Source organism: Monomorium pharaonis, chromosome 2 (assembly GCF_013373865.1).
Source record: "Monomorium pharaonis isolate MP-MQ-018 chromosome 2, ASM1337386v2, whole genome shotgun sequence".
Lineage (NCBI taxonomy): Eukaryota > Metazoa > Arthropoda > Insecta > Hymenoptera > Formicidae > Monomorium > Monomorium pharaonis.
Genome location: NC_050468.1, coordinates 23,121,373 through 23,143,169, shown reverse-complemented (window position 1 = coordinate 23,143,169; position 21,797 = coordinate 23,121,373). Strand labels below are relative to the sequence as shown.

The window sequence follows — 21,797 nt, the reverse complement described above, 5'->3', positions numbered from 1 at the left end:
AGAATTCAATAATGCTGCACAAATATATAATCTCATATATGCATTGGTATTTTAGAAATCATTTTTCCCTTTCTAATTTAATACTTGTTTTCGATGACAGAAAGAAAAGCAACTACTTTGTTCGTACAATTGCGTTTACAGTGACCTCGTTTCTTTTTGCCCGGAGAGCAATACGTGAATCCGGCGTGCGATTATTACACGTAGGCGATTAAGCGGGGAAGGGGAAGGGGGAAAGAAGCTTTTAGCGATTAATGTTACGATAGATATGCTAATAAAATCATAGAAAGCGTCAGCAAAGCCGATAATTTAGGTGCCTGATACTCGCGGCGCATCACTTAGGCGGTGATTAATGACACGCGCAATTGTCGATGGGGCGCAACGCTGAATGCATAGAGTCGCAATTCGCTGATCAAGGCGAAGCTGCGCTATCAAACTGACGAGTAGAAATCGTAATTTCCGCTTGACTTTGACACGAAAAGCGTACGGATTGCGATTTCAAGTGTATCAAGTGCGCAGATGCATTGCCGTCCCAATTACGGGTGCGAATGGACACGTGCGGCACATGAAATCGATACTCGTCCATCTACATGAGGATCAACGAAATGGGCCAAAGAAAATTAGCGGCAACAGGATGCAGCGATGCGAGCGATGAAGTTCCAAATATAACGCGTGCGGCGATATTGAGGGGAACGCGGGCGCGATCTCCCATCATTTCGAGCGCTTTTAATTCGACGGCTCGATGTTACATTTCGCGTACGATTGAAACACGCGTATTCGAAACGATGGAATTCATAACCGCAGTTTGGATCCTCGGAAAAAAAAGTATCGATAAAAATTGATTGACTTTTTTTTTTGGTTAAGAGTTACGCTCCGGAGATCGCTTTTTTTTTGCGCCGTTTGTTGTGCCTGTGTTCGATTTTCCACACACTCGCGTTTTCAAGAGTAATTTAACTCGAGTGTAATCTCGTATGAAATAAAAATATTCGGTGGACTCGATGATGCCGGAGCGCGTCACGGCTTCGATAAGTCTCGATAAAACGCGTAACGTCAACAAGTTCCACTTCGGAAAAGACTCGGAATAATTTGCGAAGTATATGAGGATTAGGATTATCTCAGACGTTTAATCTACCCGATTAATTTATCGAACAATTAGACGAATCTAATCGGTAGTGGCGATCGATGCCTCGAGATTTGGCCGACCACCTGTCGCGCGAATTACGTACCTAGGAAGATTAATACACCGAGCGTGGCCGACGTCGATATATGGCGGCGGGATCGAGCTTTGCGACCGAGAAGCCGCCTCAGCATCTACGCCCACACACATACGGGATTTCGGTACACGTAGGCGTCATTTTCGCTCGGAGAGCAAACGAGAGTTTACTTGACCGCTGTCGCTGTTGCTCCGTGTCCAGTGGACGAATCGGATAGCAAATTTTTCTATCCCGCCGAGCGTGAAGAGAAAAAGATGAGATATAAGAAGTTGGTTGAAATTTTTCTTCTTGTTCAAGTTCAGAAGAAACTTCAACAGTTATTTGAGACACGTTTCTCTCTTTGATATTCTTTTTATGGATTAATACACCGTAATTAATGCACCACGATAAATCACAAAGAGATAGACTGTTAATAATTTTAAATCGTCTTTTGCAAAAAAAAAAAACCGCTATTATCTGAAGTTGTTGTTCACTTTTTTCAGGAAATTTCCCCGATTAAAAAAGTAAAAGATAAGTGAAAAATGATTAAGAGATGTTACCCGAGGCGGATCTGGTAAAAAGAGGAGGTAACGTGATACATCGATTGGTAACAGTTTTATTCGGCTTTTTACTCGGCGTAGTGAGCTAAGGAATGTGATTTCTGTTGATAACAGAACACTCAATAGATATTAAATAAATGTCAGTCATCGTGCATGCAAAACGAGATTTGACGGTATAGATGAAAATTGAGATTTTCACTTGCCAACAATACAATTTATTCCATTTACCGGTTGCCACTTTTATTAGGTGGCTGTTCATGGCGGGCACTAAAATCTACAGGATGTAACTATAGTTATTAAAGAGATTGATGGAGAGGAATGGACAGTGATCTGGATATGTCATCAAAATAAATGATCACGCGAATGTTCGCGACATCAACAAATTCATATTTCTTTCAACATTTTTATGACGTAAATGTTTAGAATATTTAGAAACGTTATATGAGGGAACAATGTTAATATGTATCTATTTATATTATATTATAAATATTTGTAAATGTAAATATCAATATTATGTTTAAACATATATGTATGTAAATATAGAATAAAAAATATATAAACGGTTTATAAGGAAGCATGTACATCTAAATGAGTCAAAACGAGATTTTGCGAATTTTTTGTAGAAAATTGGAAAAGAATAAAGAAGTTGTATTTGTTATTCTTTATAAAAGTAATACTTTTTTCTATAAAACATAAATTTTATGTAAAAATAACATGAAACCGCGTTACTCTTCAAGTTTTCCTAAATCATGTTTTTAAAAAATTGTGATACTACTGTATCCGTAAAACTCATCAAAAAGCGAAATGGCACAAGATTTATAAAGTTAAAACATAAATCTGATCTTTGACATAACCGTTTATTGAAATATTGCGTTTGAACGAAATGGCAACTGGTCGAAGTCAACATCAGTATAGTGGTTTTTCGCTTATAAATTTTGTTCATTTTTATTGGCTGCTACCAAAAAATAAACATTGTGAAAAAAATCCCTTGTCAAACAATGATTTTTAGATATCTTAAAAAAGTATAAAATTCAAATCAAGCCATTTTCAAAATATAATAATCACATGTTTTTGAAAACATGATTTAGGAAAACTTAAATAGCGCCACTATTTATATTATATTTTAATAAAATTTCAGTGTCGAATATAAAGAAAAGTATATAATGTTTACAATGAAATAAATCTGACTTGTCTCATTTTGTTGTTCCATAAAAAATTCGCCAAGTTAATCTCTCGTTTTGACTTGTTTTCATATTATTATGTCTTCTTAATGATCTCTTACACATCTTTCGGAAAAGTCGTATATATCTTTCGAACTTTAAACTACTTGATTTGCAAGGTGATCCTGAAATTCGTGCATTTCAGTCTTACATTTCGCGATTCTTTGCGAATATCCAATGTCCCTCAACGTGACTTCCGCCCGACGAACTCAGCTGCACGCGATTTACCCCCGCGTACAGCGGAAACTCTTGCGGAGAGGTCGGCCGATCAAAAGTTTTGCGTTTCACCAATGTTAGAAAGAAGGAAGTTACATGCCGCGAATCTCGCGGAACTTTACGCTCACGGATTAAACGTCGAGTTCAGAAATGTCGGGAAACTCAGTGCATATAACGCCTTGGAGTTTGGAAGTCCGCGCGCAAAACGATCGCGGAACCGGACGAGAGATCGAGCGGGACGATCGACGCAGAGCTTCACGCTCGACCCCATCAGAATTCAATACTCGAGAATACTCTTTCCAAGTTTCAAATTGCCAACTTGAAAATTGCAAATTTGTAGGAGAGAGAGAGAGAGAATCAATTGGTCGGACTTTCTCAACTTTTCTGCGCTTTTCCAACGAAGAAAATGCCCTTGGCATTTTGCATTAAAAATAACGACTGTCAATCAAGAGTCATTCCTGCCGCTGCATTATCTTACGCCGACACGAATCGCACGTGGGCCGCGGCGTGGGCGACGTTAACACCACGTGCCCAATCGGCTCTCCGATGAACGCGTGATTACGTCGTGTCGACGCTTCGCACGCTCGTCTTTAAACAAAGAAAAATTCTCGCAACGCGACATTTTATATTATTAATGCGACTTTCGTTACCGTCATCGAGAAATTAAATCGTCGAAATCAGGTCGTGCCGCCAATTCGGATGCGCCCGCAGGCAGGAACAGCCGCGGCGATCGTTTCAACTGTTCGCATCGCGATATATATATATATTGTATATTCGCGTAAGTAACGCTTAGTCTGGTGGGTGGAATGATGCAAAACGCAGGCTGCGCGATGGGAACGCGCGAGAATTAACGTGAAATTAACGCTTCGTAACGTTTTCCCCGCGGGAACGCGCCGATGCGTCTGCTGCACGTGATTGCGCTATTAGTAACGCGTCATCGGGGATTCCACGTCATTCGTCATTACGCGTACGAAGGACAATCCCCATCGAATCGAGAAAGAAAACGCTCGAGGTTGCGCCGTCAAAATTACATTTACCCGTCGGACAAAGGACGCGCCGGCGACTGTCGTGATGCCTCTATCCCGCGACAGTTTAATTGAAAGCTTCACACGTGCGATTTTGCGCGAGCGCATTTGTTTTTACACAGAGACGCAGCCTCGCGGTCTCATCAGAGTGTCCTTTAGCATATTAATATATATAACGTCAGGTATGTTAATACTGCGTCAACCGTGACAATTTTGTGACACGAGTTCCGCAAATTCCCCCGAATAATCTAAAAATAATCTGTCTTTCAATATATATATATTTTTTTTTTTTCATTTTAATTTCAATACTTTAAATTTCGATACTTTATTACCTCGTGCCGCTTTTGGGGCAGCTTCATGTCGGAACTTGTAAACGAACTGGAAATGAACTGAGTAAAATCTCTCTCATGTGTCTTTGTGTTACGCAAATATTTGCCGATGGAATTTCAATACTGTAAAAATATTAGTCTACGAATATGTACGCGTTTAACTGTATCCATTTCTATTTCAATCTCACAAACTTGATTTTAGGGAAATTGTATTAGAGACATGTGCAGTGTGTCCTATCTAATGTGATCATGCCTTTTATTTTTATAGGATAAGGTCGAATCAAAAATATGTTCAGAGTTGTACGATTTCCCTGTGTGTGTGTGTGTGTGTGTGTGTGTGTATGCGCGCGCGCATGTGTGTGTAAAAGAAAACATAAAAATAAAAAAATCAATTTTTAAAAATTGATTTTTTTCAAGTCACAGTCATCCGCATTTTTAAAAATTAATTATTTTATTTAATGTAATTCTGCATATAAAAGTATTAAAAGTATTAAAAAGCAGATCGTATTTTAAAAAATTAATACCTTACAAGACCTTTTTTCGTATGATATAGTAATATGCCAGAATAAAGTGTAAAATATTGATTTTACAAGATTTTCTACAATCCTATTTTCATATTTTTATATGTATTTAAAATGGAATTATATAATTTTTTATATAATGTACAGTATCATAAACTACATTTACACATCGGGTTTAATAACACCGGATTTATAAAACTGGCCAATTACAGCTAGGCCTCGGACGAATGATTATGATTGGTCAGTTCTAGATGTATAAATCTGATTAAGAGTGTCGTGTAAACGTAGTCATATTATATAAAAAATTATATAATTCCATTTCAAAAAATAATAATCTCCACATAATTTAAAAAAATCCTTAAAAAAATTAATTTTACCATAATATGTCTTCCTTCAGACTATGCACCTTTTGGCTAAACATAATTTTGATTTGACGTTTACTTATAAAGTTAAAAGGGATTGTCACGGAGCATCCTATATGAAATCTAATACGTATCTGTAACGCTCGGTTTCTTGTATTATTAGATTATATCGCAAAAATAACAAATATAAGAATTTTTAAGTGTTTCTAAAAATGTCGATACGTTAAAAATAGATTTACAATTGCATTTTTAAGACCAGGTCACATGCTCTTGAACATAAAATGTTGTAACATTGAATACAAACTTCAAATATCGATATTTTAGGGGAAACTCGCTAATAAGCCCACGGAGCACGCCAGCAGTAACATTCGTATTGGAGGCTTAAATCTAATCCCAAGGATGCGGCGAGTCCAATAGGCCGTTCCGCCGCGACTCGCGTATGCAGAGCACGTATAATGGAATACCCAACGGGGTTTCGATCGGGAAGCCAATTACCAGAGCAATCGAACGGGCGCGCGGCACGGTGGCCCGGCAACCCAGTAAACTTAACCGCAGGATTTAAACAAGCGAGGGCCGCGGGCGCATACTGCATTTAAGGCGAATCCATTCGCGAATCCGCGAGGTCGTTCGCCTCGAAATTGCCTCTGTCGTCGTTTCAAATGGGGACGAGCTGGTTGCTCGCCCTCGGGCGACAACATCGCCATCGAGACCTTCTCGATTTATATCGAGATCTCCATGTCCGCGGACGATGTCGCACACACTCGGGGAAACAACGCGGGAGAAAACAAAAGTCGATTACAGGTACTTACCCGTTCGCCGTGTGATGTGCCAGGAAGGATTTGGGTAGCGACAAGGATCGCTGATGAGGATCCAGGACGACGTTGCCCGTGAGCGAGTCTTCACCTCGTGTGGGAGCGCTACCAGGTCTGGACAGCGTTCCGTCCTTTGGCGGTTCTATCAATGTTTTGAGCGAACCGATCACGGCGTCCTCTATCGGCGTAGACGCACCGGAGCTCTTCGCATTTCGCGGACTCTTCGTCACCGTGCGATCCGATGTGGTAATCCAGATATCGCTGCTCGAGGACGACGAGGTGGTCGTTGACGAGGATATGACGGCACCGCCGCTCGGCGATCTGTTGACAACGTTCATCCCTTGGATGGGTGACACCCTCCTATCCTTACTGTCGGCGCCATCGTAAGATCCCGGGAAATCAGGCTTCCGGTACACTCGGTGTATCTGATCTCTCTTCTCCGGCCCGGAGCCTATTTTATTTACAGAAAACGCTAATATAAATGTAATTTAAGTTATTCCGCTTATTAAATGCGCGTTGAAATAAAAATGAGTATTTAATAAAATATATATTATCTGTCGACAGCAACGATACCAACTTTCAACTCCCATTTCCCCTCCATCAAGAGAGAAAGTTAATAGTAATGGCTCTAGGTTCTATAATGGATATTGTTGTGGTGGGGATGGTTATTACGAATCAAAGTTGGCATCGTTGCTGTCTACTTAAAATATAGTAAGAGTTTGCTTTTACGCTTGTAAGAATTCAATCGAAATTACGAACCATTCCCATTGATGCCCTCCAATGGCGACCATCTATTGGCTTGCTTGAGCACGCTCTTGGGCCTCTCTTGATACTTGTCCCTGCTGCTGGCTGCTTCTAGTCTTTCTTGAGTTATCCCTTTCACGAAGTTCTCGCTCGTCCATACGCTCGAGGGAGGCCGGCGAAGAGCTAGCGCTTCCGCGATGGCTGCCGGCGTCGTTGGAGAGCCTCTGATGCGCCGGATAGCTCTGTGACAGTTTCATGAAAACCGGCGGTGCTTGATTCGGCGAGTACAAGGTCTCCCTTTGTGAGCAGTGGGGCCAAAAGTCGCACGTGCTGCTGTTGCAACGCAGTTTGGTGTCCGGGCTGATGCAGAAATCCTGATTGGCGGACGTTGCATTTGCGTTTGGGGTCGTAGCACCTCTCTGCAGCGTCCGGGGTCGTCTTGATTGCTGTTGGTGTTGCTGCTGCTGCTGTTGCGTCTGCTGTTGTTGTTGCTGTTGAGACTGCGAGGAATTCGGTGCTTTGGACGATTGCTGCTGCTGCTGCTGCTTGGAGGATATGATGTAGACGTCATACGTGTTTGCGGAATTGCCTCGCCTCTGCTCTTGGCTCTCGTCGCGACGCTCATAGCGACTTGGCAACGTATTTCTCGGCACGACACGACTACGCGTGCCATACAGATATTCGGTTACCATCTCCGGCTCACGGAAAAGATTCTCATTTATAGTATCGTCGGTGGACTGAGCCTTTCCTGGAGAATTTAAAAAAAAAATAGATGTGGGAATAAGATTGATTTAATTGCGATAATTGAGAATTGTTTTCTTTAAAAAAAAAAAAAAAACTTTTTGTCTAGCCAAATTTTGTGTAGCGGACATTTGATTTCTAATCATTAATCTTCTTATGCACTTTTCTTATTTCATAAAATTTTCTATTCTTTTTATGTTTTGCAGAACTTTGCATGTTTCTGTAAAATGTATAAAAAATGGATAGATACGTGAACACATTTAAAATAAATTTTACGAGAAGAAGAATGATTCGGTACAAGAGTACGAGGATTCCCCGCATATGATCATAATCCTTTCATAAGAACACGAAGTTTATAAAAGGAACACGCTTGCAAGCCCATCTAGCCTTCGCATCGTAAAATATTCGTAACGCCGTGTGCAACGACGAAAGTTAGAACGGTAAGACATCCGAGAGACGGTACTCACTGTTCTGAAGTACGTGGCGCTTGGACCTGTCGGTTCCTCGATCATTCACAATCTTCACAACAACTCTGTGCGCCTCATTCGACTCTCGGGAGTGATCCCTCTGCGGGCCGGTCGTTCCCGGTGACCTTTTCTCCGGCAATTGGAGGCTCCTGGACCTTCTAACCCGGGATTGATGGGAATCGGGCGATACTTGATTGGTCCTAGAGCTCTGGTGCTGTCGCGAGGGGTTGCCGCGTCTGAATGGATTAGGCGTAGGTGACCGCCCTTGCCGTCCCTCGCTGCTGGACGAGGAAGACGAGGAGGAGGACGGTGAATTGAACATTTGTTTTCCGGATTCGGAGGAGCCGGGCGATCTTCTGAGCCCCTGTTGACTTCTATGGATTCTCCTAGATATAACACTTAGGCGTCTCATTTTCGCATATCACTGGGGAACACATTTTGTGTGAGGTGCAGTATTAAATCTATTCAATCCTTCAACATTTAGAATGTTTAATCTTTAAAGCTAGTCTTTAGAAAAGATTTAAAAAATGTAAGAATAATTGTGCAAAATGTGCGTTGTAAAAAATAAAAAGAACTCTTAATAAAATATTTGTAATTTTCATTACCTTCTACGTTAAATTTTTATTTTTGTGAGAATTTTATAGGTTTTCATATGCATACCCTTGCCTGTTGGGCGATATTCGTTCGCCATTGGCGCGAATCGATTCTGTGGACGAATTCAACGCAAGAGCCGATGACGACACCAAACTGAGATTTAAAGACGAGCTAGGGTTATCATCTTCGTCGCTATCTTCATATCTAGTATCGAAAGATCGATATTTTAAAAAATATATTTTTAAGTCTTTAAGTCAAAAGTTTTTTATAATTAATTTATATAAGATACAAATAAAGAAATTAGTGGACGAATAGAATATAAAGACGATTAATGAAATACTAATGCGTTTGTTCACTTAATTCTGCCATAATGCAGATTAATTCTTCTGAACATTTGTAATTAAACCTAAACGTGACAATTCTTAATCGTTAATGAACTTTAAATTAAAGTTGGTCGTTTATTGCAATTTTTTTGCGTACCCCTCCACCGAAGAATCCGTATTCTCTGCCAAACTGGGCATAATGGGCTTTGTGACACAACTGTCGAGGCTTCTGAATCCCATCGACGACGACGACGAGCTGGACGAGTCGATATATCTTTGCGCGAATTGCGACCTTCTGGAGGACGATTGATCCTCCAGGGACTTGGCCTGCGCCATGCGATACTGCTGCTGTTGCTGCTGTTGTTGCTGATGCTGCTGGCTGGCGTTCTGTCTCTTCGACCTGGAGGGGGGCAGGCTGGAATTTTTTCTGGACGCGGACGGCAGGGAGCTCCAGTTAGTCTGATGAGACGGCGGCGACGGTGGCGGACTGATGATGTCGCTATCGACGATGGCGTTCGATCGCGGCAGAAAAGGGGCCTTGCTGCCATAGTTGCTGCGCACGGCGGCAGAGGAAGACGGATGTCTGGAAGAGGAGGATTTCTTGCCGGCGACGGTGTCCTGGAACGCCGGCGGCGGCGATATGATCGGCGTGAGCGACGGCGGGGAGAAGGACTCCGGGATACTGTGGGGCGACGTGCAGGCGCTAGTAGTGATGGAGTCGAAGTCCTGGCTGTGCAGCGCGAGGAAGTCGGGCCGCTGCGAGTCCACTCCTCTGGTGAAGTCCTGCGGACATTTGCCTGGCTCACTGTTGCAATGATAGTCCGCCAACTTGACCGCTGCCCGCCGCGACAACGGCAGAGTGCCGGTAGCCGCGGTTACCCGGTTGCTCTCGTAGTTCGTACGGCGGTTTTCGTCGAGCGACCGCTGCTGTACCTGCACCCAGCCAGAACGGCCGAGGTAAACGCCGTCGACCTCGCGATCGCACCATCGCACGGGTGAGAGCTCGCGGCTGCAGTTGCCGCTGATAAACAGCTCGCCCGAAGTGCCGCTGTTGCCCGATAGGAAGGAGTTCACGGCATCGCGACGACGAGAACTAGTGGACACCTGGACAGGGGATAATCCTCGTCGCTAATAGACATCCTAAGTGTCATCCTAATCTCATTGTGTCACATACATTATGTTGATTTGAATAACGCTACTCTACGTAATAAATTTAGACATTACGCGACCATTATGATGGTAGGATCAATTTATTTCTGAAAAAAAATATGCAAATGACGATAATTTAAGAAGATAGTAAGTTTATATTAAAGGTAGAAACATGCACCCGTGCATTATTTCCCATTAGTTTTCTCCATTATATTTAGCATAAAAGCTGATTGCAAAATAAATCATATAGAGCCGTTTTCGTAAATATTAATTATCGCTAAATGTGATTTAAGGGATCCTCATATTAAAGCGCGGTATTCGGGAGAAACTCGTTTAATTTATCAAATTAACATTTACTGCAGCGATTCATAAGAACGTCCCCTCGCGAGCTTTCGCGTGAGTTCGATCCCCGCTTCCGATTTCGCGATAAACTGACGGAAACGGAGCAATATGTTTCTGACGTCTCTACGATCCCCACTTACCTGGCCGTGGCTGTCTTGGCGATGCTGTTTGAGACTTGACGTCGACGTGGCCGACGTGGATGTATCGTGACGTTTCAGGGATGGTATCGAACTACCGCGGTTGTAGGATCCACGCGCGTTCCCACTGGATTTCCCTCTGCCACTCCCTGTCTGACTCTTGTTGCTGCTGCCGATGCTGTACGAGGAGCCTTGAGAACCGACCTCCCATGGGTCCGCTGACGCGTTACGGAGATGGAGAATCGACACGTTCGAGCCCCTGTAACCGAAATTTTCTTCGTTTCAAGATCGGATTAAGCTGCCAAGAATAATTAACGCAGTATAAATGTTCATTCTTTAAGTAAGATTTATTTGTAATTCATATTCATTTCAATTGATATGGATGACGATAACGATAATGATACACACATACGACGACAATAGGATAGAATTGTCAATATAATAAGATTGGCATTTTATTTCTTAAATTTAATAATAAAAAATGTGTGTGTAAGTTCTGCTTCTTATTTGTTTTACGCTTTTTCTTTAATATTTATTCTCCTCATACTTTCTATAATATATTTGTACAATTCATAAAAATCTTATGTTATTCGCTTTTAATTTATTAGTATTTCACACTCTGGTATATTCCATTATCTCGTATTTGTTTTATTCTAGTTTATATTTCTCCACGCTTTAAACTGCTATATTATATTCATTTCTACTGTTCTAGTGTATGTGAATAAACAACATTTCATTTGTGCGTCTCTGTCGTTAATTTGCTGTTTCTATTAATCATTTTGTATGTATAATACTCAGGTATAGCTTTAAATTAACTGTTGCAGAACAGCAATGTTATCTCGCTTATTGTATCGCTGTTTTATCATAACTTTAGTTATGTATCTCAATTTTATTTTGTAAATCAATGCACTCAATAAAATTATTATTATTATCACTATTATTATATAATAAACCCTTTGTAACAAATGTAAATAGTGCAGCGTAAAATCATTAGAATTGGAAAAACTTAAACAATTTTATCAAAACCTTGACCCTTTACAGTCAACTGATTTCACTTATATTTTGCCTCGGTGGAGCTAAGATCCTTGAATATCTGGCGAAAACAAAGTTGGAAAAAGTTAAGCCATTTCTGAGAAATCTTGCAGACGGATGGGCGGACAAATGGACAACCCGACCAACACTGCAAAATAATAAAGTAATTTGCTGTGCTGCAGTACTTAATAAATATATATAAAATAGAACATTAATATTTAGAGAATAGAATTTATTTAGCTTTTTTATATTATTCAATTATAAAGAAAAGAAATCACAATTTTTTTCGTACAATAGTTATTTATTACAGCTCCGTCAAGTAACATACAATTTTTATCCTTCGCGATTTATATTTCATCATCGAGATCAAGGAGGCAATTAAAACTATACAAAATTGTCTTCCTACGGTTGTATACTGAAAAAAAATGATATACATATCCAATAAGATAAGTTGTTGCAGGCTGTCAACTGTAGATATATTCAATACAATAATATATGCTATTGCAGTATCAACATTGCACTTGCATTAATAGCAAATATTATTGTATTGAGTATTTTATGTAGTTGGCAGCCCGCAACTACATATGTTATTGGTTATATTACTTTTTTTTCTGTGTATAAATCATGTCCGTTTGCTTCCTGTCATCGAATTCTTTTATTTGCTATCATCGAATTTAAAATTTTGCTTTCTTTGTCGCAAAAGGAAATCGACTCGTGGTGCACTTTAGCATCTCCGGGGATTTTACGCGACAGTCGGCACAGTGGGAAGCCTCCGGCTTCCGTCGACGTCTCCAAGTAAGATAGATCGTAGTCGTTTTTGTTTGTATATGTCCCACGTATCCGCTTCCTCCTCGCATGCGCGGCATTTTTATTCGCTTCTCTTTCTCATTCTAATGATACCTATACCATGCACGATGTTGCAGAGATAAATATTTATATAGTAATATTGTACATGAAGAAACGACAGAGAGGGAGGAGGGAGAGAAGGGAGAAGAAGGAGAATAAGCGAAGGTGCACCACGTGCATCTGTATGTCAGCTAAAAATTGGCGATGGATGAAAAGCAAATATCCAGATAGCCTTTCTCGGGAATATACGCAAGTCTCTCCGCGGGCAAATGCACCCCCTGCGATGTTTCTTATCCCTCGCTTTGGATCCTCGTTCTCCGCGCCTTTCGTCGAGCGCCGAAGGAAATTCTTGCGTGATCTATTTCACCATATGAAAGTATCATCCCATATTATGTAAGACAAGATGGAACTCTTTTTCTATGCGAGTTGAACTATAGTAAAGAGGACGCGTGTATGTTGCATAAATTTCTCTGCAAAGCGGATCAAGGGTAAGTATAAACTGAGAGTGGATACGATCGATTATTTTCACCGCATGGCCCGGGCACGAAGCTCAAAGTCGTCCGTCGGAGGTTCAATCGTCTTTGCCGCCTGTCGTGATTAGCGCGCGATCAAAGAGAGAACGCTGGCGATGAAAACGACGTTTGCGAAAATGAAATTCCCTCCCCAAGGGCTCTTTCGAGCTGCGGCGCTTCTCAAAGTCGCTGATACCCGCCGTATTAGATCGCAATTTTGAATCCGCCGGGCAAACGCGAAAGTAGTCGCGCGAAAACACTTTGGGAGCTGCCAGTCTCTAGAAAGGATGATCGCCGTGATTTTACGAGGATCTCGGAAAACTTCATTCGGAGCATTGAAAATAATTGTCGAATAAAAGGAGATACAAGGCCCGTTGAATTTACACGAGCCGCTCGGTCGTCCGGCGCGATTTAAGAAGCTGTTAATTAATTCGGGCTAAAGACAGAAACGTACTAGGGTGTAACTAGGGTAAGAGAGCGTAATTCGGACATTCGTTGCGGATAACCTCTCTCCCGCCGCAGTCGCTCCATATATACGAGAGAATGACGGGACGCGCCGAATAAGTCGACTTGGACGGGAATATCTGTCCCCGATTAATCATATTTACCTCTTAACCGACATGACACACGTAGAGTCGTTCGCTTCCCTTAGTAGTGCGGCGCCTTTAAATTAAACCGCTCCTTAAATAGAGCCAGTCTCTCGGTCTTCGAGCGAGATGGCGTGATGGAGATGTGACTACCCTCTCTTTTAATCCGCCGCTGCGTAACATTTCACGTCCGTCACACGTTTACCCGTCATATCTTTCATCTGTGTTAAAAATTTATTTCGCTCGTATACGAGCGCGGCGATCGCTCTCGCCCGCTAAATTTACTTCCGAGCGATAAAAGTGTCTCGCACGCGGGAAGGAGACAAATCTTTTTTTTTTTTATATTGCACGAGAGTTGATATTTTTATTTAACGTGTTTATCGTGCGAGGACGTTTCCCGAAGAAACTCTAGTTTTCGGCAGATTAATGGACATCAGGCAATCGGCCTTGAGAGCCGACTTTATTCTAGATTCAGGACTTGACCGATGAATTTTACATTCCCTCGTGTAAGCAGGTCACGCTCGACGACGAGTATCCGCACGAGGAGGCAGCGCTCAGGGAGTAGTCCTCGCGGTGGTCCGTTGGACGTCATGAAACTTACATCGTATGTAAACACCTGCATCTGAAGGAGGGAATTTAGACGGAAAGGACGAGCACGCGAACGAGATAACGATTCGAGCGAATGTTTCCGTCGTTCCTATAGACGACACTCACGTTAACTTCCCGCGCGCACTTAGATGTCTTTTTCTCCAGCGACGCAGGTGGACGCGGTCGAATTGATTTCACCATGCAGGACGTACAATTTCCACTGGAGCACACTTTTGTGCAAAATCTTGCGTTCAATTTGCGCAAAATCAACCCCTCTAAAGTATTTTATTTGTCGTTCTTGTTATTTTTCAGAAACTATCAATTTTTAAGTATCGCACTGTCATGCGATATCACCGATTGTAGAATTCACGAAACACTTAAAACGCGCCGGGACTATTCTTTCCGACGGCGGCGAACTTAAAGAGAAAAGTTATAGAACGATGCGCGACGTTACCTGTCGACACGCGAGATAGGGCCCGCGTTGATCTCGCTTGTATCCGCAGCTGGACTGACTCTGCGCGGCGGCAGAGCGGGAGGCGCGGCCTGGCCGGGGGCCTGACTCGAGGACAAGGTCGAAACGGGCCCTCCGACGCCCACGTTGCCCCCACGTATCCCATCCTCGGCCGAGTGCTGCCTCGAGGATTGCGAGTTCTGCGAGAGCCAGCGGCGCCCGGCATTCCGCGTCACCACCGTGGGCCCGCCGGGCCCTGGCTGATGACCTATCGCGCTCCCACTATCCAGCGATGTGCTCTGTAACCGAAATTCAAGGCCGTTCTTCGTGGGTAGAGAGACAGAAAATCCGTGGGACGCGACTGAACGTCAGGACTATACATGCTGATATACAGATCTGAGAGAGCAAACATTCTAATTTATTGTTAGAATTTTTTCTTGTTTAAACATAGCCTGAGATGGTACAATGTAAAGATACGAGGTTTAAGGTTATTGCCATCAATAATAATTCATATAAATGACAAAGCTTTCTTATGGTTGAGTCCCAGATAATAAAGTTTTATAATATAGTTAAAAAAAATGCAACTTTTCGACCTTAGTTTTAATCCTTTCGGAGCGACAAGTAAAGAACAACTAAATAAAATGTGCATAGGTTAAAACGTTATGCATTTTTAAATTATATTAACTACAAGTAACTATATTAAACTTTTGCAGTTACGTTAACCATGAAAAAGCTTCGTTATTCTTCTGAGGTAGTATAATTTCAAACTCGTAATATGTAATATTTTTATTTTTTTAACACAAAATACAATTAAACATTTAAATTCTAGTTTAGTTAGAAAGTCAATCTGAATCAACGCATAAATATAAAAATGGAATTATTATTGATGCAATTAAAATCGTAATTTATTTTATTCCAGAAAAAGATTTGAGAAAGTTTTGTAATGTATATAATTACAAAGCACCATGCTCTCAATATAGCATGGTGCAATTTTCGAAAATAAATTGTTTATTTTTTAACGTCTATATTTTGTAATAATGAAAAAAAAAATAGAAAAAAAGAATAATATTATTACTAAACTATTATTACTATTCAAAATTATATTTATGTTCAGATTTGTATTAAAACATTTGAACACCTACATGTTTCAAATTGTCCTTCTTAAAAAATTTTTTTTACATAAACTTTTATACAGGGAAACTAACAAGGAAATAATTGCTAACATCACATAATGAGATCAGAATTACTTGTACTTTGAAAATCTTATTTTGTTTAGAATTGTACTATGTTTAAGATTGTACCATCTTATTCTATGCCTTTTGCGATAGCCAAAGAAGACTTGAATTTCGATTCTACATTCATGTTCTATAATGCCTGATACTAAGAAGAAAATTTATTTTTAACATGCATTTAGAAATTATATATACAAATATTCGCCTGGACCCAAAAGACTCAATATGTGCAGTCTTAGAATTATCATGATAAGTGTTCTCGATACACAAAAATCCCTGTTAAATAATGATTAACGTTTCCATAATTTAACAAGACGTTATATTTAAGAGGCACTCTTTGGAAAAGAAAAATTTCTATCTCGGAAGTCTCTGACACGCACGTGTCACGTCACGATAGTAACAAAGTTTCCTTTTCTTCGACCGTTTTTGGTTTCCCCTATTAACCAGGACTCGTTAACGGGCTCCATTATCGCCCAGCCATGTTCATTATGAAATTGTGTCAATCACCAAAGAGGCCTGTATTGCTACAGGGTGTCATTATCGTTACGTCGATCATGGACTAAACTCGCGACTGCCCATAAGAGCACGAGGAGCTCCGTGCGGCTGTCTCTACTTCCAAATACGGTCGAAGCACGTACGGACGACCGTCGGCGGGTTGGCGCAACTCCGCCGCGTGTCGAAGAAAGTATTTTTATTCTCGTCCTGTGCCCGAGAGAAGAACTCGTCCGTACAAGCTATCTGTCGCCGTGACTCGAACCTCGAACATGTGCGTGTCGTTCTATTGACTTTTAGTACTCCGCACGATTCAATGTCCCATTGACGCGCCGCTCGATTTTAGAACGTTCGCGTTTGTCAATTTATTTACAATATCGCAATCAGCGAAAACACGTTCGGGAACACATTCCAGACATGACAAATGGTTTTATGAAATATATAAAAATTAACAAACAAAAAAAAAAACCGTTTGGTCATTTCAGTCACGGCGCTTTTAAATAATGACAAAAGCGACATTTTGTTGAAACCAATAAAAAGTAAATTCGTACGATTGTCTCGAAATTACGTACATTCACGTGATTCTTCCTGGACGTGACGGACGAGTCCTGCGAGGATCCTCTTGCGTAATGCCGAGCGAAAACCTCGGCCAGTCTGGATCTTCCCGAGGTCGTCGCATTCGACTTGGATTTACTTGGTGGCGAGCCATCGATGACACCCTTTAAATTTGGATTGCTACTCTTGCGCTCCGGAAACACTAGGTGCTCGATGTTCGGCGTGTACCCAGGATCGTTCCTGACGATATCCTGAAGCGTGACGCGGCTGGGCCCACTGTTACTGTAACAATTCACACAGAATGACAATTTTTGTCTATACGTTCGTAATTAATGAAGAAACCGAAATTGATGAAGAAATTATTACACTTGAAAGATAAAGGTAGAAGTTCATTCAGAGAAAAATTCAAGACGGTATTTCAAGGCATACCTATATAAATTATTCCATCTAAATAGACCTCAACCCTTTCTTTATTTACTGAACGATAAATTTTTGAGCTTGTATAAATTTTGAAACTAACCTGGGCCCAAAACCATGTGACTGTTTCTGTCCGCGTCTCTTCCCGCTGCCACGACCAGGCTTGATGTTCGTCGCCTCGGCCAATTGCAGCAAACGGTTGCGATGCTGCCGTAACAGCGGGTCCTCCCGACGATTCATTCTATCCTGTGCACCTGGAATCTTGTCGCTCCTGCATCCTGGAATTATCCAAGAAAAGAAGACAATGAATTCACCAAAGATTTATTTATGTTCAAAGGTTTACATACATTCTTTGATATACTCTTTTCGCGTAACACAAACTTTTCATGTAAGATAATTGTTTTATTATTGTGGACACATAGGAAAAATATTTTTCAAAATATAATAAAACATTCTTTTTAAATTCTAATAAGCTAGAAAAGTTAACAAGAGAGAAAAGGATAATGGGTTTAACCGCAGGATTTCTTTTATTACATGTGAGAAAAAAGTGTAACCTTTATAAAATATTAAAATATTTAAGTTAAAATAGAAAATATGAAAAAAAATTTCAATGATAAATTTAATTCAAATTTCCATAATAATGCTTACAGCAACAGTTTAATGAAGTACGTCTTGCTTGCAGTTACGAGTGCGTTTTGTAAAAAACAAGAACACGCTTTAATTTTTTTTTTTTGGTAAGGATTGAAAGAAGAATTTACCACGAACATGCACTGCTTGCGCTGCTTTCCAACTCGTCTTTTTTCTTTTATCTCACTTTGACGCAAGAAGAGAAAGCAGATATATAACAGAGAAAAATGCTGTTGTCCTCCGTCATCTGCCCGTTGGTTGCCTGCTTTTAAAAGCATTTTTTCCTCTCACCTCTCGAAAACTGGCGGTTCTTATCGCGCACTTAAAACGTCACAAATTCAGGTTTCTCAGGAGAAACAATAGTTTTCTTTTTTCAAGCAAGATATTTTCAACATTTGATTCCCATTGTTCGAGTAATGCTAATAAGAAAAGGCATAGCGCAATTTCATAAATGTACAAAATGTATAAAATTTCAAAAGTTATCCACTAATATAAAAATTAAAAATTAATTTTTTATAGCTAAAAAATAAAAATTTGATTGATTTTCGAGAACTGATTTCAGCCTTTAATTCTAGAATAGTGATCTAGTGCTTTTTACATTTATTATTAACTAATGCCTTTATTTTTTAAGAAATACTATTATAATAAATTGTTTAAATGTTATTTCCACTTGTTTAATATTTTCTTGGTTTCTACTTATTTTTTCTTAGAAAATATATGCAATGGTCTTAGATATTAATAAAATTATAAAATAATCGATAATATCCGATACGTATATTAATGATTTTTAATTGGGACATAAAAATTATCTCAGCATGCATTAAAGTACGCATTGAAGAAGATAATAAAAGATAACTATACCAGTCAGCGTTACATGTTTAATTGTCGATAAAAAAGTTGAATATTCTTACACTCTCTACATTAAAAGGATATCTAGAAGTCTTTTCTTGTAAGGCGTATGCACTGAGAAAAAAAAGTAATTGGTTCAACAAAATTTTTTAGTTGCGGGCTACCAACAATATATATTCAATACAACAATATATGGTATTGCTAAATAAATAGTTCAATCAACGTTATTGCACTTGCATTAACAGCAAATATCATTATTTTAAGTATATCTTTTGTTGGCAGCCCGCAACTAAACGTTTTATTGAATCAATTACTTTTTTCTCAGTGTGGTTAACATTTTACATATATTTATTCGATATTTTTATAAAAAGATTTTCTTGATCAAGCAAGAGTAAGATCTTTGCAATATTATTAAAATCGCGTACCTTTGGCTTCTCACGTTTTTGATACTCCAATGAACTTGTAACTAACTCTCTCAGAATTTCTAATTACGGATCGAGAAAAGTAGGAGTTAAAAAAAGGAACAAGACAAGTTATAATTCTAAGATATCATTAAAACTGCATGCGTTTTCAGATTTCAAATACTTGGGTGCAGTTCATAAGTAACTTTTTCAGAAATCCCTCCACAAGTGACGGAATAATTGATCATATACAATAATTTTTTAGTGTAATCACCATGGACCGGGGAAAATTTTTAGGACAAGTGGCAATAGAGTAAACAGAAAAGACAAACTGATACTCGTACTTTTTTCAATAGCGTCGCGCCTGACGGTAGTTTTAACAGTGCGCATTAAAATATCGACTATCGAAGAAAGTTCGACGGGTCACGGTCACGAATAGCCGCAAAAGCAACAATATGCATGCCGGAAAATTTAATATCGGCCAAAATTAATCGACGAGGTGAATATTTCGAATGTTTGTTTTTCCATGTTTTAATTTCCATCGGATCGTTCGGCGTTTCGGGTATGCGCGGAGAAGAGAGACGAATGCAGAAACGTCCGATTATTTCTTTGAAAATCATATTACGGCGAATGGAAATTTTCAGGCTGGATTCTCTTTCAATCGGAGGACACGAGGACCGGAAGAAGTCAAAATTGTCCGAAGCCTCGATCTTGAATTGCGCGTCTCGAGATTCATCAATCTTCGCCGTGATGGTCGGCGATTCTCGAGCGCATCTACGGTCAAACTAGAATTTTTTCTCTCCCGTCCCAAGTCAAGTTCCGCTTGATGCAGGAAGCGCCTTAAACGATGATTTTACGTCCCCCATTACAAATCGTTTTCCGATTCTACTAAGAGCCTCTGGTCTCTTTTGCAACCGTCGCGCCTACGTTGACGCGCGTAATCTGTGTGCTACAGTTCGGGCTCGATGAAAACCTCGTTTCCTCCGCGGCGAGGATTTTTTCCCCGTGGAAAACGGCACCTCCATTTACCGAAATTCAACAATTTGTTTTCTGCTCGGGCTCCGTCGTCCTGCGCGACGTAAAACGCTAGAGATCAACGAATTGAAAAGTCGAACGGTCGCTGTGGAATAAAACCCAGTGTGTGTAACGTTTTCAGATCAACTGAGCGTGAATTCTGAAAAACTACTGTTTTCTGTTTCCGCTTGATTTATTCGGACTTACACGTCCAAACGGGACATTTTTCTTTATAATTTCACTAAAGCGACATACATGCACGAAGAAGGCAACGTTCGAAAACGTAGCCTTCGAAGATAGCGCATCGTTGACGCGTCGTTCTTTCGTTTCCTCCGTTCGAGGAATCGCGGCAATTCGAGCTATAATTTGTAGTCCATAAAAAGTATCGTCCGTTTCGTGTTATCGTCGTCGGGGGAGAAAAAAAAAGGGCATGGCGGAGAAAAGAGCGGGATCGACGCCAAATCGACGAGCAAATCGGACACGCGGAGGGTTGATCGGATTTGCGTGCATTCGGACAGCGAATTTCGAGACGCGCACCGCCGCGTAGCCCGCCCCATAAATTGCGAGTTCTGATTGGGATTTACGAGCGGAAGGCACAAGCACGCGCGCACGTTGCGGCCCTCTTTAAAACGAGAACCACACGGAGTGCAACGCGAGTTCTCCAATCGGAATTTATGGCTGCGTACCTCGCGAAAGAAAATAAGAAAAATGTGAGGACGAATCTCGCGCTGGCGGAAGGAGATTTCTGCCACGAGCTCCGTACGCTTCCTTGCAACACAAATGTTTCGAACCTTAATCCTTTCTGCGGTACTAACCTTACATGATTTATACATATATATTTTAGCGCACTCCTTGTACACATCCTTTCACGTTTCTCTTACGTTTATACTGTATATAGAATCGTTTTATCATATTGGAGGATTTGAAGGAAATGAGGAGATAGTTGATTTATGAATATTAGTTTGATTGCCTTTGTATATTTATATTGTTATTTGCAACATTTTTTATAGTATGTTGATCAGTCTGCAGCAGTTATTTGTTAATTAGAATATAAAGTTGTACTTTATCTACTAAAAGGAGATCAAGAATTAATTTTTAAGAATTTTTGACCAAGTAAACAATTTTGTTATAAAGATAAACAATTTTAATGCTTGCCAAAAGTCCTACATTTATTTAACATTTTTTATATAAAAATAATTGACGTATAAATGTATAAATCAAAACACAAAATAATTGACTTAATATTTCCATTAATTTTTTACATACAAATTTTTTTAGCAAACTTTTAAAACTGAATTTTTCCTAACAAACGTCAAAGTTGTAAACTGTTACAGATATAAAGATTTCCTTGAAGTAGTCCTTATGGACTACTATAACGTATACGTTAATAAAAAGAAATTCTTTATTAGAACTTAAATAGATTTTACTTCAATGAAATTATAATAAAATCTTAAATAAACAC

General features: G+C 40.1%; 1 protein-coding gene across 1 annotated transcript in view; it reads right to left on the bottom strand.

Moving 5' to 3' along the window:
- Positions 1-21,797, bottom strand: part of LOC105836020 — a 113,180-nt gene that overhangs the window by 73,089 nt on the left and 18,294 nt on the right. Inside the window, 11 exon segments of the mRNA XM_036283306.1 lie at positions 6,233-6,686; positions 6,809-6,811; positions 6,995-7,076; positions 7,078-7,727; positions 8,188-8,573; positions 8,848-8,985; positions 9,262-10,208; positions 10,736-10,991; positions 14,752-15,047; positions 17,045-17,309; positions 17,548-17,722. Of these exon segments, the coding sequence (XP_036139199.1) occupies positions 6,233-6,686; positions 6,809-6,811; positions 6,995-7,076; positions 7,078-7,727; positions 8,188-8,573; positions 8,848-8,985; positions 9,262-10,208; positions 10,736-10,991; positions 14,752-15,047; positions 17,045-17,309; positions 17,548-17,684 (3,614 nt within the window). The 5' untranslated portion in view covers positions 17,685-17,722.